The 19,121-nt window shown below is 34.9% G+C and overlaps 2 protein-coding genes across 2 annotated transcripts; both read right to left on the bottom strand.

Annotated features, from left to right (window-relative positions):
• Positions 1-4,081: 4,081 nt before the first annotated feature.
• LOC127137996 (uncharacterized) lies at positions 4,082-4,957 on the bottom strand. Its single transcript, XM_051064404.1, has 2 exons — positions 4,733-4,957; positions 4,082-4,285 (listed from the first exon to the last, which is right to left on the bottom strand). Exons 1-2 carry the CDS (start codon positions 4,955-4,957, stop codon positions 4,082-4,084), a joined length of 429 nt encoding a protein of 142 aa, XP_050920361.1.
• Positions 4,958-5,444: 487 nt separating this feature from the next.
• On the bottom strand, positions 5,445-7,646 carry LOC127137997 (uncharacterized). The gene is made up of 4 exons (XM_051064405.1): positions 7,358-7,646; positions 6,813-7,288; positions 6,015-6,749; positions 5,445-5,708 (listed from the first exon to the last, which is right to left on the bottom strand). The coding sequence occupies exons 1-4, from the start codon at positions 7,644-7,646 to the stop codon at positions 5,445-5,447; spliced, it is 1,764 nt and encodes a 587-aa protein (XP_050920362.1).
• Between the last annotated feature and the right edge of the window lie 11,475 nt (positions 7,647-19,121).

Here is a 19,121-nt window from a genome sequence, read left to right on the forward strand (position 1 = left end):
TCTACAGTCAGAACCTTGATAACCTCAATCGTTTGGCTTGAGATATTCAGAATCTTCAGCCATGTAACATAGCTTCAGAAGCTTGCCATTCTTCAGAAGTTGGGTGATCAGAGTCACGTCCATAAGCACAAACTGAGAGAACATTGCAGTAGCAACATAGTGTATCCTCATAAGGTTCTTATGAGTGAATTATCACAGAAGCAGTAGATCATTACAACATCAATATTGAACATCTTTCAAAACTTCTAATAACTGGCGCAGAAGCGGATTTGGAACTTCTAATAGCCGGTGGAAAGGATCAATCAAAAGGAATACCCATTTCCACTAGAGGGGGTAAATTACCTAACTATAAGCCAAGTGATAGCTTTAAAAAAGGTAATTAATCAAAGGGGAAGATAAATATTACCTACTACCAGCCATGTGATAGCTTAACAAAGGTAATAACCTCAAAAGGAAATATTACCAACTCAATTGGGGATAATTCCATCCAGATAATGAACTGAAAAGGGAAACTGAAACAAATTTTCCATGAGGATCAGACTCAGTGGGGAATTAGAAAGGATAAACTCTTTCTGCTTAAGGTCGACACTCTATTGGAGAAAGAGGACACACACACTTTGCGGGGAGAAAAACACCATAGAGCGAGGAAGCACCAAGAAATGCAAAATACGCAAATAAACATCATTTTTTGCATATGTGTATGAATATGTTAACAAAACAGGCACAAGGGGTTAGATCGATAAAAAAGTACAACTGGATACTCGACTAATCTTAACAAGGTGGAGATGTTGTTGAAGATTTTACTAGGGATTCAGCTGAAGAAAACCCTGCAACAAGTGATTATAAGAACATCAGAGGAAAAAAAACCTTATGGAAAGAGAAAAATACCTTGCTTAGAAACCCATGGCTTACTCTTTTAGAATCATGAACTCCGTTATGGGGGGGGGGGGGTTGCTAGGCATAAAGGACATCCGAACAAACTTCGTGCCGAAGACCAGCTGACAGGCTAACTAGGGGTTTTGCGGTTCCCGCAATCCTGTGCTAAGGAAACTGATATTCTTGGATACATGCACCAAAAGGGAAATCCTGTATGGGGCCACTGAGCTTCGCTTTTCAAGATCTTACCATCCTTGAGGTTACTGATAATGCTCCTCGCTTATATTCACAAATAGAGGAAAAATATTTTTTTGTAAATTTCAAAAGCATGGTTGTTTATATATCTTTTGTTTAAAAAATTATTATCAAAAAATAAAAAATGAAATTTCATGAACTGAAACAAGATAAGAACACCAAACAAATAGGCAAAATGCTCAAATTTTATTGATAGAATGACGTGATTCCATGGATTATTACAAAGTTGAAAAATGGTAAGTACATTAAAAGGGCTACCATAATGAAAATTATTCTCCATAACAACTTTGAATTCCATTATTCTCATAACTTCGGTCGAGGATGACTGAATGAGGATCTTTGATAGGCACCGTTGCTTGAAACGATCAAGTCCGGCCTGATGCAGTTACTTTCGAATTCAATATACTGGGATGATTACTTTCTATTTATGTCTCTAATTTTTTCCTGGAGCGCCCTTTTGGGTTTTCAATCTACCGAGACGCTCATTTTTGCCTAAGCCGCCCTTTCGGATTTTCAACTTAGTGAGTTGTTCTTTTATTTTTTAGGCGAAGTATTTCTTGACTGCATCGGCATTCACAGGACGAGGGAGTTCCTCACCATCCATAGTTGTAAGAATCATTGCACCACTAGAGAAAGCTCTCTTAACAACATATGGGCCATCATAATTAGAAATCCACCTGCCCCTAGAATCAGTGTTGAAAGACAAGATTTTCTTGAGCACGAGGTCACCTTCTCTGACACACGAGGTCAGACCTTTTTGTCAAATACTTTCTTCATTCTCTTTTGATATAATTGGCCATGAAACAAAGCCGTCATTATTTTATCTTCAATCAAATTCAACTAATCATATATGTTTTAACACCATTCAGTCTTAGACAATTTGGCCTCCATCAAGACTCACATTGACGATATCTAAACCTCTACAGGGAGCACTGCTTCCATACCATACACAAGGGAGAAAAGGGTTGCCCCTGTTGAAGTACTGACATATGTACGATACCCATGCAAAGTAAAATGGGGCATCTCATGCCAATCCTTATACGTTACGACCATCTTTTGGATAATTTTCTTAATATTCTTTTTTACAGCTTCAACAACCCCATTCATCTTAGGTATGTAAGGATAACCATTATGATGTTCAATCTTGAAGTCATTACAAAGCTCTTTCATCATCTTATTATTCAAGTTTAACCCATTATTGGTAATGATCTTACTTGGAAAACCATATCGAGAAATGATCTGATTCTTGATAAATCTGACCACAACTTGCTTGGTCACATTAGTAGAAGATGCTACTTCAACCCATTTAGTGAAGTAATCAAAAGCTACCAGAATGAAATAATGTCCGTTCAAAGCTTTGGTTCAATCATACCAATCATGTCGATTCCCGACATAGAGAAAGGCCATGGGGATAAAATAACATTGAGAAGTATTGGAGGCACATGAAACTTATCAGCATAAATTTGACATTTGTAGTACTTCTTCACATATTTACAGCAATCAGATTCCATTATCATCCAATAGTAACCTGCCCTTAACATCTTTTTAGCCATTACATGTCCATTGGCATGAGTACCAAAGGATCCTTCGTGAACTTCTTGCATTAACATGTTTGCTTCGTGTCTGTCCACGTATATGATCAAGACCATGCCAAAGTTTCTCTTGTACAACACATCTTCATTGAGAAAGAAATTTTCTACCAGCCTTCTCAAGGTCTTCTTATCTTTGTTGTATGCCCCAAATGGGTACTTCTGACTCTGGAGGAAACACTTAATATCATGATACCAAGGCTTCTCATCAGTGACTTCTTCTGCCACAAATATGTGAGCAGGCCTATCGAGTTGCATACTTCTGATATTAGGCGCGTCATTCCATTGATTTACCTTATACATAGAGAATAAGGTAGCTTAAGCATTTTCCATCTGATTCTCTTCGCGAGGTATATGATGAAACTCTACTTTATTAAATAAAGTCAACAACCTCCTTGCATAATCTTTGTATGGGATCAAGCTAGGATGGAGAGTCTCTCGTTCACCTTTAATATGATTAACCACCAAGGCTGAATCCTCACATACATCAAGGATCTTAATCCTCAAATCAATGGCTTCTTCAAGACTCAATGTACAAGCTTCATACTCTACCATATTATTTGTATAATTAAACATCAATCTTGCAGTGAAAGGGATATGAGAACCCTTATGAGTAATTATGATTGTGCCAATTTCATTACCATAAGCATTAACAGCTCCACTAACACTAAATCCCACTGGGATCTAGGCTCTGGTTCTTATTTAGGCAACGGTTCATCATAATCTTTAGCTTTCAAGTACATGACATCTTCATCGGGGAAGTCAAACCTGATGGATTGATAATCATTGATCGGCTGGTGAGCAAAATGATATGCAAGAATATTTCCTTTAATCGCCTTCTGAGTACGGTACTCAATATCATATTCAGACAATATCATATGCCAACGAGAAATCCTTCCAGTCAAAGCAGGCTTTTCAAAAATATACTTGATTAGATCCATTTTGGATATCAACCAAGTGGTATGATTGAACATATATTGGCATAGACATTTGGTAGCCCATACTAAAGCATAATAAGTCTTTTCAAGCACGGAGTACCGAGACTCAAAGTCTGTAAACTTCTTACTTAGATAGTAGATGACATGCTCCTTTCTACCAGTTTCATTTTGTTTGCCAAGCACACAACCCATGGACTCTTCTAACACATTCAAATACATAATCAACGGTCTTCCTTCCTTTGGAGAAGACAAGATAAGAGGTTCAAGAAGTTACTCCTTGATGTTGTCAAAAACTTTTTGGCAGTCTTCTATCCAGACACAACCTTGATCTTTAAAGAGAAGTTTAAAGATTGGCCCACACGTGGAAGTCATGTGAGATATAAACCTGGAGACGTAATTCATACACCCGAGAAATTCCCTGACTTATTTTTCAGTCTTTGGTGTAGGCATTTCTCGAATGGATTTGACTTTATCAGGATCTACTTCAATACCTTTCTGGCTGACAATAAAACCCAACGGCTTTCCTGAGCGGACACCGAAATTACACTTATTAGGATTCAAGCGGAGTTTAAACTTTCTCAACCGCTGAAACAACTTCAAGAAATACCCAACATGATCTTCTTCAGTCTTTGAATTAGAAATCATATCATGAACATATACTTATATCTATTTGTGCATCATGTCATGGAAAAGAGTGGTCATGGCTCTTTGGTACGTTGCACCAACATTCTTTAAACTGAAAGGCATCACTCTATACCAGAATGTTCCCCAGGGTGTAATAAATGTTGTCTTTTCCATGTCCTTGGGCTCCATCTTGATTTGATTATAACCGGATAAACCACCCATAATGGAGAAGACATTGAACTTAGTTGTATTATCTACTAACATGGCAATGTGTGGCAGAGGAAAATCATCTTTCGGGCTAGCTTTGTTCAAGTATCTATAATCAACACACATTCGAACTTTACTATTATTCTTCAGAACAGGCACAATGTTGGCTACCCGTTGAGGATACTCATAAGTAACAAGGAAACCATCATCAATCTGCTTTTGAACCTCCTCTTTGATCTTGACAGCCATATCAGGACGAGTTCTTCTCAACTTATGTTTAATTGGCGGACATTCTGGCTTCAATGGTAATCTATGCTCCATAATATCAGTACCTAGACCTGGCATATCTTGATAAGACCAAGCAAACACATCCACATAATCTCTAAGAAACTCTACCACCCTCTTCTTAACATCTGGACAAAGTAGTTCCCTAATCTTGACTTCGTTATTGTTATCTTCGGAACCCATATTAATCACTTCCAATGGCTCTTTATGAGGCTGAATGGTCTTTTCTTCATGCTCAAGCAAACAGGAAATCTCATCAGGAATCTATTTAACACCTTCTTCTTCCATCTCAAACACAGTGAATTCAAAGTTGGGTGAGGGCCTAGGGTAATTATTTTCAATGGATTTAACGATTAATCTGCACAATGATTTTATGCTTGATTTTAGAATATGAACAAATAAATGCACATTGTGATGTAGATATAAAAGTGATTATTATTTTGGTTTTTTATGTTACCATTTTTCATAAGAAGCAAAAAGAGAAAACATAATATGGATAAACGAAATAGCATTTTATTAATGATGACAAGATTTGAAACAAGTCCCACATAGATTCACTTTCACCTTGGGCATAGTGAAAGGATTTTTGAAAATAACAAAAAAAACATATTACTTTGATAAGTGAATAACAGAAAGGAACATCAACAACAGTCCAATTCTGGCATATCAATCAGTGCATCACAAAGTATGGCGCTTCTTGCTCTTCGTTATCTTCCATGATTGCGGCATCAAACTGATCTTTTGAATGAATAATGTCGACACTATGAAACACTTCCTGAATTCTCTTCAAATCTCTCCGAGTTGAACCGGGTGAAAAGCCTAAACCAGCTATGTTCTTATTCTCAGCAAGTACGACGACTTGTCCCCATCTAGAAGGTTGACCATTCTCCACCATGTGTTGTGCGTCTTTCAAAGAAGTCATGGATTCTCCATTCTTCTTAACAACATTATCATCAACAGAAAGAGCTTAAAACGGGGTTCCTACAACTTCGTCACCATTAATGTATGAAAATGACGAGAGATGAATCACCAATATGGCCTGCTCTCCATCCACGATCACTAACTTCCCATTCTTCACAAACTTAAACTTTTGATGGAGAGTTAATGTCACTTCCCCAGCTTCATAAATCCATGGACGTCCTAAGAAACAACTGTAGGCAGGGTGAATATCCATCACTTGAAAATTGACATTCAATAAACATAAATATATTTTCATTGGGAGATCAACCTCCCCAATTACGGTCTTCATCGAGCCATCGAAGGCTTTCACAACAACCCCACTAAATCTCATCAGAGAACCTTGATAAGAAAGCTTGGACATAGTGGACTTGGGTAAACCATTCAGAGAAGAACCAGTGTCCATCAACATATTGGATAGGGCATCTTCTTGACTGTTCATAGAGATGTGCAAAGCAAAGTTATGGTTCCTCCCTTGCTCGGGAAACTCTTCATTACTGAAGCTCAAATTATTACATGCGGTAATATTGGCCATAATTCCATCGAATTGATCAATTGTCACCTCATGGTCCACATAGACTTGCTTTAATAGTTTCTGCAAAACCTCTCTATGAGCTTCTGAATTCACCAGCAAAGATATGACGAATACCTTGGACGAGGTGTGCAATAACTGATCCACCACATTGAAATCACTCTTAATCAATTTTAACACTTCATCTTGATCAGAATTCCGACTCACACCGCTAGATTGACCAGACTGCATAATAGAAGTTTTCTCTTGAGTTGGATTCCCTACCACAACATCTTCAGTTCTTTTAGGAGCTACAACAGCAAATACTCGACCACTTCGGGTCACACCACTTACATCGGCAATGTTTACAAAATATGAAAAGGAACGAATAAGGACTTCTTTACCATCTTCTAACATGGTAGCATTGTACTTGTAAGGAATAACTTTGTTAGATTCATATGGCATAGGACCCACCAAATGAATGACCAACAGAGAAACAACATACTTCTGACCATTATATGCAATCACAACTGGTTATGAGATATTAAAATGGGGAACTATGATGTTTACCTCATGCTCATATCTACCCCTATCCCTTGTAATATGAATAAGATTTTGATCCAGCATCTCTTGTAAGTCTCTTTTCACCACAGCAAACCCTCGAGGGTTTCTGGAACAAATGTGGCAAGAAGCATGGTCATGGTTATAATAGCTCAACTCGCACAATGTTGCATGCATTTCGACCAAGGATTTTCTGGTCGGATTGACGTTAAAAACACAGTATTTTCCTGGACATCCTTCAACCATATTCATAGTTGCACCACCATGTTTAGGCAACGAATTGGCTTGCACATTAGGACTAAAGTCTTTAAAAGACAAAATACCATTTTGCATTAATCTTCTCACCTCAACTTTCAAAGCTAAACAATTTTCAATATCATGACCGGATGCTCCTTGATGGAATGCACAATGATGATCAGGTTTATACCACCATGGAAGCTCTTTCAGAATAACTGGTGGAGTTCTTGTTTGTAGCAGAATTTTCTCTATCAAAGCAGGAAATAATTAGGCATAGGACATCGAGATTAGCTCAAACTGTGATGGCTTATGGACACGGTTATGTTGATGTTGTTGATTCTGTTGATTGGTATGTTGTTGAAAACATGGTTGATAAGTTGGTGCTATTTGAACAGCCAGAGAAGGATTAATAACTAGAGTAACTGATGCCACCTGCTGGTGACGCTGATTGTTTCTCGGAGATCTCCTACACTTCTCTTGTGAAATAGCATTAGCATCATGTTCCTTCTTTTTGGGCAAGCCATTCCCATACCTTCTGGAACTATCAGATGAACCACCTTCTTTCAATCGTCCTTCACGAACACCTTCTTCTAATCTCACTCCCATGTTTACCATCTCGGTAAAATCACTAAGAGCGCTTGCAACCATCCTGTCATAGTAAAATGAACCAAATGTCTTCAAAAACAGATTTGTCATTTCCTTCTCTTCTAATGGAGGACAAGCATGTGCAGCAATCTCGCGCCATCTCTTCGCGTACTCTTTAAAAGTTTATTTATCCTTTTGGTACATAGCACGGAGCTAATCCATGTCCGGTGCCATGTCAACATTATACTTGTATTGACGAACAAAAGCTTCACCTTGGTCTTTGAAAGTTCAGATCTTTGTGCTATCAAGTCCCATGTACCACTTCAAAGCAACACCAGTCAGACTATCATGAAAGTAGTGAATCAATAGTTAATGGTTATCAATTTGGGTCAACATCTTGCAAGCATACATCACCAAATGACTCAAAGAACCAGAGTTGCCCTTATACTTCTCAAAATCTGGAACTTTGAACTTATGCGGAATCTTCACATTAGGGACTAAGCACAGATCATGAGCATTCTTCCCAAACAAATCTTTTCCCCTCAAAACCTAAATCTCTTTCCACATAGCTTGAAATTGATCTTGAAACTCATCCATCCTTTAATAGACACCAAAAATTTCACTTGAGTCAGCATGGAAAACATGTTCTTCAACATAAGGAGTAGCATGAACCATGGGAGGTGGTATAGACATAATCGGTGGAGCCATAGGAACTTAGATAGCAGGTTGATACCCTTCAGGCACAAAGTTAGGAGGCATGCCCCAAGGGAAGCCAGAAGGCATATGGTGCTGTGGAGCACTTGCTGGTGCCACAGGAATGGGCATAAAGACAATTTCAGAAATCATAATCCTCTGAAGTGGAGTCTGAGGTGGAGGAGGAAGAGGATGATTCTGAGCAGCCACTAGAGTTTCCATTATAACAGTGAGCCTTTCATAATGGTCCCTCAAACTAGTCACCTGTTTGCGGAGTTCACGATTCTCTTACTCTAGATGATCCATCTTCTTTAGTTGATTAGCCTGAGTGTTGTACTGGTGAGACAACTTGTATGGAGAAGACCAAGAAAGGAATAAATAAGACCCCTGGAAAAGTTACTCAAAGCAAGACGAAGATGCAACATGATGCATGATATGCAATTGTAAATGTGATTTTTTTAAGGAACTCTAAGACATAAAAGAAATTGCGAACATCATAAAGGGAATAATGCGTTTTGAAGTACTAAAAATTTCATTTTATTAATAATATGAAGGATTACAATCAGAAATACAACTTCAACAATCATAAACAGAAAGAAACTAGATTTATGGAATCATATCCGATGACGACCTGACTCCAAGCTGATACTTCTTACGAAGTATTTTGATCTCTCTTTCATAGTTGTTTTTCATGGCGTCCTTCTCCATCACGAGTTGGTCTACAATTCCTTTCCAAACACCAGAAGTGGGAAGATGAGTAGATGATGAATTGTTAGAGGAAAATAAATCCTCTTGGTCCCTTAACCTCTTCATAGCACGTTGCTCAAGCAATTCTATCAAGTCTTCTTTTTCTTTCAACTGCTTATGCAATTCTACCTTCTCAAGGTGAGAGGTTTGAAATTTATCTTCTCAATCATCCCTCTCTTGCTTCATCCTATCCAAAGCCTCTTGCAACTCCTCAATTTCCTTTAATAGTGGGTGATTTGACCATTGCTAAAGACATATGTCTTTCATAAGCGTATGTCATCTTAAATTCTTTTGCTCTCTTCTTCACCCAACTAGTGTAACGCTCCAAAGCTACACAGTTCTTCAATCCAAGCTCACTTTTTTCTTTCCTATGAATATTGTGCCAAACATGCACCATCCTGGATTTCAACCCTTGAGTGTCTTTTCCTTCCTGGAATAATAAGCCCTCTAACAAAGTGTTGCTAGGTTTGTCTTTCATGGAGAACGCAAGTTGACATCTTACGAAAGCCAGATTGTAGTTGATTCCTCCTAGTGTACCAAGAAGAGGAACATTAGAGAACCCCCACAACTATCAATAATCTTGACATCATTGTAAATAGAAGAATACCAAATAATGTCATCATTGGTGAGAGACACGAGTCTCTGAGACCATCTTAAATAACCCTTATTTTCTTTGAAGATAGGAGATTGCGGCAAATGCGAAATAAACCACTTGTACAGTAAAGGCGCATAACAAACATAAGTTCCACCCCCTTAGAAGTCCTACGATGAATGGAGAAATAAGTGTCACCAAGCAAAGTTAGAACAAGATTCCCAACCAAGAAGATCCTAATAGAATTAACATCAACAAAGTTGTCAATGTTAGTGAACATGATCAAACCATTTATGAGTAAGACAAGAATAGCTTCGAAGGCCACCATGCTACCAGCATTGGCAAAAGAAAAAGTTTTCTCAATCAAAAATTTCAAAGTTAGTCCTCTGATACCTCCTTTGACGGTGAGCTTAGTATATACATCAGATTTCCTCAGGTGAATGACTTCAGCAATAACTCGAGATTCAAGAATTCCTTCCACCCCACTAAATTAAACTCTATCAGAAATTGACATACCTAAAAGATAAGCATACTCCTTCATGGTAAGCAATAACTAATAACCAGGGAAAGTGAAGCACCGGTAAACGAGATCATAGAACTGAACTAGAGTACAAAGATGACCATCCTCAACATCAATAGATAGAACAAAAAAAAAGTCTTCCAAAATGGTCTCTGAAATCCTTAGGATCATCCACAAAATATGCTAGCTTCCTTAATTTCATGAGATCATGACATCTGAAATTGTATTTCCGAGTGTTCCTTCTTCCAATATCCATGATCAAAATATTTGTGATGTTTTTAAAGAGAATCTCTAAGTTCCTTGAAAACTAGGAAAAATGCTCATGAATGCAATGAATGCATGATACAACAACCACAAACAAGATCACACAAGGCACACAAGCAAGGTCTAAAGGTCCGGAGTCACGAGCATGAAGCCAAGGGTAAGAGCCAACCCATAATGTATGTACTCAGGGTATAATCACCTGTAGAACAAGGTTCTAAAAAGTTCCCAGAGGCATAATTCCATCTCTTGGATATTATTGGCTTAAACGACTACTCGTCAAACAATAATATTCTCAAGAGAAACTGGTCCAAGTGTAGTATCACATAATAACTAATTCAAGTCTACACCTGAATAGCCACCGCACTACATCCTAAAAGGACAAGATGGGTTAAGGGTTCTAAGGTCCTCAACTTCTCGGGCTCCCAGGTTGGAAAAAGTAACGCCAACTACGACTAGTCGTGTTACATCAGTAATCCTAAAGGGGCCTCCACTGAGCGGGGATCTCAAGCTAGCTTATTAAGGATTAACTCCACGTAATCCAAACAATAATATACTACCCTCCTATCATAAGAACTCTCAAGTTCGGGTATAGGACTTATTTCACCACACAGAGATCACCAAGCACCAGGCAGAACATACAATAACAAACAACAACAAGTATAATATATAAACATAAACAAAGATATGCTAAACCCATTGAGGACTAATCTCCAGCAGAGTCGCCACTTTTTTGTAGCGGTAAACTTTTTGAGATTAAGCTATTGATTAACTTAACTCATAAAGAAATAGTCTCCACTGCGCTTTTATTATTTCCAAAGGAAAAGGTAAAAAGTATGAATAAAACCCAAAGAAGTTTTAAAACAAAACTAATAAAAGAGATACGGGTATGGGGGTTAATTATGCAAAGGGAAGGTATTATCACCCTAAACATCCATGGTACTCCATGGGAACCTCTTTGAAAATATGTACACTTTAGTTTGAAAAAGGTGTTGTTTGCAAAAGATTGGTGAGATGGGAAAATAAATATTTTTCTTAATGGAGGATCAAAACCTCGTAGTTCATGCTAAAATTATAAAAGATTTTTGTTTTGATTTAGTTTTAATGAAAATACATTTTGTCATTTTAAGGATAATACTCAACTAGTCACCCACAAGTATGAGAACTTTGCATCATCATGAGAAGGGCCCCAACTTGGATAAAAATATACAAGTATGCCGCTAGCTCTCTCAGATGGAAAAGAATTATCATCAATACTATGGAGATAGGATAATTATATCTTAACTATTGAAATGACTCATGTCTAAACTTTAAAAAAAGTTTTAAAAGGAAAAGTGCACAAAGAGAACAAAATGATTTGGGTGAGTTATGCATTTTTTAGTCTTTTAAAATTGGTCTGAATATGCTTAAGATGGATTAGTGTTTATTCGAAAGAGGTTTTGAAAATCACTTGACAAAAAGTCAAGGTTTATTAAAAAGGTTTGAAAATTAAAGAAGGAGAGGAGAAGAAGAGACTATCCTAGAGCATGAAGTAAAAGCTAGGGAGGAAAGATCTAACCAAGAGATAGAAATCTTTATGACATTAGTCAAGCAAGGATTCCCTCCTCTGGATTAAGGCTCAAGCAAGACAAAATAAGAAAATAATAATCCATGAATCAGATGAAACCAAAGTAACCCAAACAAGTCTCCAAAAGAAATCCAAAGACAAAGATATCAGATGAATCCCAAGGTATCAAATCACAATCTCCCCAAAGCAAAGATCAAGGTCCCAATTCTAAGTCCATAACTCCATAACAATATTAAGGATCGTAACCTCAAGTCCATAAATAAAGAGAACCAATTTTTTTAGGGGTTTTTCCTTTACTAGTGTCTTAAAAGAAAAAGAAATCCAAATGGACAAAGGAAAAAGAGCATAAACATACACAAAGGTCCAAGTGGACAAAGAGAAAGTATGATATGAGATGATAAAATAAAAGAAAAAAGTAAATAACAAGAAATAAAAGCATAAAATAAATGACATTAAAATAAAGTTAATATAATAAGATGTTAGTAAGTGTTATTATTTTAAAATGAAAGATGTTTAGGTCCAAAATACATTATAATTTGGCTTGGAATTGAGATTAGTGATGTTAAAATTTTGAGGAATGGTGATTTCTTCAGTTCCAAGTTACCATGTTCAACTCAATGGGGCATCTTGCTCATGAGGTTTTTTGATCCCATTCTTTTTGCAATGTGTTGACATCATAACAAAGATTAAAATGTGCCAAGAAAGGTTGTATTTGGATACTTAAGAACAAATTTATGGCATGTTGAAGTTGGCAAGAAAAACTGATCATATAACTTAGAAAAATTTAAGTATCCAACAACTGAAAATGACCTATAATGTCTCAATGAGTTCTATGGCCTTCCAAGAATAATTTGACCTTGACCATTGAAGAAAACTTGTAGAGGGTATCATAAATGATATTGTGCAAAATGAATCAGGCTCAAATGTTGAAAATTAAGGAAGTTATGATCTTTGAAATATGAGAAAAAGTTACTTGGAAATAGGTCAAATTTCACTAAGTCCACAAATGACTTATGATGTCTCCAAACTTTTGATGATCCTCTAAGAATAATTGGCTCTTGTCATGTAAAAATAAGTTGTATAGGAGGTTTAGAAGAGTCATATGCAAAATGAAGCATTCAAAAATGTTGAGTATTGAAGGAGTTGTGATCCTAGGAACTTTGACTTCAAATGTTGACTTTTTGGTCAAACCACTTGGAACAAACTTATGTACTTAGACGTTCCTTACATTTCAAAGCACATGGATAATCATATGAACTCAAAATAAGGTGTACTCTAATGTCCCTTGATTAGATTGCTCAAAGCTTGGGGTAACTTGGTGAAGAATGCATCGAAATAAACACATGAACTTTTGACTTTTCTTGAGAAGTAAACCATAAAACTTTGATGTAATATTGATCAAAATGTGATTGAAAGGTGCTTTTATAACCTTTGATATTATGCATTGAAAGATAGTCCCTTTGAGAATCAATGGTCGGCCACACTTTGTTGAGGAATCAAATAAAACCTAGCTGAGGAACCATGTTTGATACTCTTGATGAAAACACCCTACCCTACACAATAAACTTAAAGAAAACAAAACATATTTTGCTATTTGATTAGTGGTTAAGCAATGAGCATATATACATAAAGGTAAAACATTAACAAAAAAGTGCTTGATGATTCCTGCAAAGGCAAAACCCAAAGATGAGAGGGAGAGGGACCAAAAGGTGACCTTGTTTATATGCAAGGATGTCAATGGTATGAGATATCTTAGGGTTAAAAATTAGGGTATGACATATGAATTACCATTCAAACTAGGTTGTCTTCTGTTGCAATAAAATTATACATTAGCTTCCAAGTTACTAATGACTTACCGAGATGTGTGTAGGGGTATCAAATGAATTTTTTCCAAGAAATCTCAATGTGATACGTCCTGGTCCAATTGTATGCATCTTTAAAATATAGATCGTACTTTGTATATCTTGTATGAATGATTTCATCAGCAATAGTATTATCAAATGACAAGTTGATCTTCAAAATGTCTTCACCAATTTGAGGATCCAAAATGGATAAGTTATGATGAATGTTCTAATTGATGTCTTAGATAATTGAGTTGACCTTAGCCATTTATATAAATTGAATATCCATTGGAAATACTAGGCGCAAATATTTAATTTTGTATCTCAACCAATTGTTAGCCCATAAATTAATGTCCTTCATATTACCAACCTGTCATCTACTATGTTCCTTCAGAAAGTAAAATTAATTCTTAATGTCATGCCATATTGAACAAGACTTATGATTCTTTATTGATTTTTTGTGCCTGAATGATCTACTGATAAGTATATAAGACCATTGAGTATTGATAGTCAACAACTGCCATCAAAGAGATAAACAATCAACCTTGTTATTGTATTAATATCTCTCATACTAAGAACTCCTTTTTAGACAAAGGTGAGAAATATAGTAATCAATTTTTCACTGTCTATGCTACATGTCCACACAAAATTTATGATGTAAGAATCTAGTTTGTTAAGAAGATTGATTGGGCATTCGTAAATCCTAATGGTGTGTTTGTTTGACATATTAAATTTACAATCCAAAATATGTCATTCCTAGGAATGTTATTGTTTGGAATTTAATTAGCATCAATATAAATTTATTTTATTTAGGTTCCTAAGAATATTTTAAATTTTATTTTATTTATAATTTTGAAAATTTAAAAATAAATGCAAAAATGTAAAAAAGTATATAATGGATAGTTGTAGTTAGTAACATTTTATTCCCACGGAAATGTAAGGTTCACACTCTTTGACATGAGACTAAATCTTCAAGATTTCATGTGTAAATTATATTCCTAGGAATAAAAAGTACCTAAGTATACGATATGGAATTCAAACCTAACATTCCATGGAATACAATTGGATTTGTCAAACAAATACTACCTAAGACTATACAGAAGTATTTCTTGTATGAATGACTAGATCAATTGACCCCTGCCCATCATAGAAAGAAGGAGGCCCTCCCATGTAGGTAGCTTGGTCAATATTGTATAATCAATGATCTAAAGAAAATGAGTTCCAGACTTTCATTTAAATATAGGAACTCCAAGTTATTTAAACGATGTATGTCCCATTAGGAATCTAAGCATATATCCAATATCCTTAGCCTAGATCTAGAAATACCTCCACCATAAATCTTACACTTAGTTGGACTGGCATGTTGACCAAAGTTCTGACCATATTCTTGATAGTTAATGATTTAAACATTTTTCCTTATAGCTTTGCAGAATATCATAAGGTCTTCTACAAAAAAATGTGGCTGGTAATGATTATCCTAGCAACTAATATTCATGTCAACTTACCTTGATCCACCAACATAAATAAGTGCCTTTCCAACAATGCACAAGATCAAAGAAGATAGAGAATCTCCTTTTCCCACTCCTCTAGAGAAAGAAAAAAATCTTACAGTTTTCCCATTTATCTTGATTGATAGTTTGGTTGAGTAGAGAATGGTTAAAATTCAATCGTAAAACTTTTGATCAAAGTCAAATTGAACAAGAACTTTAATAAGATATTGTCAATCTAAATTATCAAATGTTATTTGATATTTATCTTCAAAGCCATAATACCTCTAAAAGATTTTATGTCCAGCATATTAATGACTTCTGAAGTAATCTCAATGCATTCATAAATATTTCTTTAGTGTTCTGAAATGATTTAGGAGTTAAGATGACCAATCTGGCTGCAAGGATCTTATGATGGTTTTGAGTTAAAAATTTACAAGTGCAATAGGTTTATACGCTCAACAAAATATGCTCCATGTTGTTTAGATATCAAAGTCACAATAATTGAATTGAGATTAGAAAGAATCCAACCTTCTTCAAAAAAAAATGATTATTGATCACATCAGTCCCTACTATATACCAATAAATTTGGAAAAAATATCTCCCAAAGCCATCAAGATTTGGAGCATAATTATTATCTACATTGTGCAGTGCATTCTTAATTTCTTCCACCCGAAACATTCTAGTTAGATATTCATTATCTACGTGAGTTATACACTTCAAATTGTGAGAATCTTGAATAAATCTTCAAAAGGTTTGATCGAGTAGAAATTTTATCTAAAAAAAACTAAACACTTAAATTTTTCATTTATAATAATCTTGAAATCTTAATAAGCTATACAAGTTAATCATAATATAAAAATTCACATAAAATTTATATAATGATATCAAGAATATACTTGATATTGTCTTGAAGCATTATTAAATTTTAATAATCCAGCATAGTGATGCAATTAATAAAAAAAATAGCACATAGACAAAAACATCATATTCTCATGCCAAAAGAATAAAATTAAATACATGGGAGTGTCCAGGATAGAAGTGAACCACAAAAGTGACATATCCTTTCTTTTCTTACATATATAAGGGTTTGCTGCTGGGGTTTTATATGTTTCCCAAGAAGATGATAAATTTTAACAGATCAGATGCATGCAATGCACATTAATTGCAATTATGAACCTTTCAACCAGCCATACAAAAATGAAATATATAGGACCAGATAGAGATATATCAGAGAATGAGAGAGAGGGGGGCCTGAAGCAGCTTGGTTTCTTGCTGGTGGTGGCCAAAAACAGATAGAAGAAGTTGGTACTAACAATTCCAGTCATCTTAAATAGTACAAATCAATAATCACGGTTTGATTCAGAAAGAAGAAAAATAAACAGTTACCACAATTTATAAAAGCATAGGTACGACTAAATATTTAGGTTTTGTTTGGGAAGTGTTACAAAAGTATCTTAAATTAATCAATCTAAAATGAATTATCACATACATCATATTAGAATTTAAGTTTGTGCATAATCTATTCTATAAAATCTAAGATATGCCACCCACTTACAACATTATTTCTTGGATAATAATTATTTGAACATTACATATCAATATTAATATGACAATGTATGAGAATACTGTATAAAAATGCACCAAACACAACTTTTAACGTGACTGAAATTAAAAATGCACAAAATCATATTTTATATGATGTTCGACAATTTTAGATTAAAAAACAATGTAAGTACTTAAAGAATGGATAATAATTAATGTAATTCACATTTTTTTAAGTTGTTAATTTTTTTTTTCATGTATAGAATATTTTCTTTTTCTCATCGCAATAAATATATTTCCATTGTTTTTTAAAAACAATTCTTATTTTTATTTACATAAAATTATTAAATGTTTATATCGTGTTAAAAAATAGAATATACAATTTTTTACATGACAAACTTGCTCTAGAGAAGATAAAAACAAGTGTTAGAATAAAAATGTATTTTGCAAAATAAAAGTATTTTAATGATTGAATAATTATTAATGTCTCTTAAATTGATATGTATTAATTTGTGGGTCTCGCTAACTTATGCCCTTGGGGCACAAGTTAAGGTTATTACTATTAAAAAATTTGTGTGGAATAAAACAAAATTTTAAATTTTAAGAAATCAAATGCACGCATTTTAAGAGAATATTTTTATAAATATATCATTAACTTGTCCCCTTGGGACACATGTTAGCATTAACCTTAATTTGTAGCATAAATAATCTTAAGGAAAATTTCGGCAGGTTTTGTTATTGAATTTTTTTTAGGAAAAACCCACATGAATATCAGATACATTTCATTGGAAAAAAGGCTTAATATCTTTTTTTTTCTGGATGTTAATTTTGAGGTTTATTTTATCCTTTAATTTAAAAAAGATTCATATAGATCAATTAATTTTTAAAAATGTATTATATAGTCATTTTCGTCAATTTAACGATGGAAAAATTCATAAATTTATAGCTAATTAAATAAAAATAATTAACATGATACATTTTGAAGTGTTAAAGACCAATATGTATCTTTTTAAAGTTAAAAGATCAAAATGAACTCCGAGATTAACATGGAGAAAAAAAAGGTATTAAAATGAAAAGACACCACACTCACACGAGTGTAAGATAAATTGAAAGACCATGTTTTGGTCCGATGAGAAAGGATGGAGCTATCTACAAACACAATGGCTCCAAAGTTTTTTACTCTAAAAAATGAAATGCATTTTAGGTTAGAAGAAATGTGTATCTTGGTTTAACATTTTTCTTTTTCTTTTATAGACATGTGCAAAATAGTTTTACAAAGAGACACATGTCCAAAAAAAATCCAGCTGACGATACTTCTTCAATCATTTTTCTTGATCAAACATTTTATTAGGGCATGTTCATGCTTGTTTCTTCGGTTTTAGATCCTTCTTTGGATGCATAGTTGGAACAATGATGTCCTCAATCTGATGTCATATTCCTGGCATCACATTAGTAACATTATTCTTAATCAATCAACACATCTTCATAACGTCATAGAGGGAATCAAATCAGATTATATTCGTTATGGGATAACACTTATAATATTAGGTTGCTGGTATATCCTCCCGCCCAGGAAGAAATAGTTTCCCCATAAGCCTGGTGCGATGTAACAAGGGGGGTGCCTTGAGATGTAGGTCATTCTTCTCTACGGCTTCCCAGTCTTCGTGCTTCTTATATTTTAGTGGATATTTTGTAGTGTGATTACTCTCTTGGGACCATAAATTTCATTATTAATTTGATGATGTCAACTTTGTGATGAGGCATTTGTTCGATGGTGGATGTGCGACCGTTATGGTTCTCTCTTGGATCATTAGACCTCCATCCATTCATATTCTAATTTTTGATAAGGATTACTTTATCATTACATTCTTTTAACTTGTGAATTTGTATGACTTTGGTGTCATCGACCCATGTCGACTTATCGCATGGAAACTCCCATGTTAGTTAAGGCTAATTTAGGTTAGTTTAAGTTGCTTTTCGGGATTCTAGGTATGAGGCAAAATTAATGACTCACCCCCACCCCCCTCCCCCTCGCCTATGGGTTTTAATCACGATGTGTGAAAGCGTACCTGGATGATTTTCAATCCCTGTGGATTTCAGTGGTTAGTTTTTTGTCGAATTTCTTTATAAGTATGAGTTTTGTTATTGATTTGAGTCTTTTCTTTTCCATTTATCTTCTGCGGTGTGTCAGGTCCAAGCTTTCTTTGAATTTATCTTTCCTTATCTATTTTTTTGGTTAGTGT

Source organism: Lathyrus oleraceus, chromosome 4, assembly GCF_024323335.1.
Source record: "Lathyrus oleraceus cultivar Zhongwan6 chromosome 4, CAAS_Psat_ZW6_1.0, whole genome shotgun sequence".
NCBI lineage: Eukaryota > Viridiplantae > Streptophyta > Magnoliopsida > Fabales > Fabaceae > Lathyrus > Lathyrus oleraceus.

What these genes read in the sequence shown, in the direction of transcription:
- LOC127137996 (XM_051064404.1), bottom strand. Translation starts at nt 4,957, where the DNA reads ATGGGTTCCGAAGATAACAATAACGAAGTCAAGATTAGGGAACTACTT. An exon ending in GAACTCGTCCTGATATGGCT is followed by an intron (nt 4,286 to 4,732) that starts GTCAAGATCAAA and finishes TCTAATTCAAAG; the next exon opens with ACTGAAGAAGATCATGTTGG.
- LOC127137997 (XM_051064405.1), bottom strand. Translation starts at nt 7,646, where the DNA reads ATGGGAGTGAGATTAGAAGAAGGTGTTCGTGAAGGACGATTGAAAGAA. An exon ending in TCAACAACATCAACATAACC is followed by an intron (nt 7,289 to 7,357) that starts GTGTCCATAAGC and finishes CTGCTTTGATAG; the next exon opens with AGAAAATTCTGCTACAAACA. An exon ending in GGGGTAGATATGAGCATGAG is followed by an intron (nt 6,750 to 6,812) that starts GTAAACATCATA and finishes TATAATGGTCAG; the next exon opens with AAGTATGTTGTTTCTCTGTT.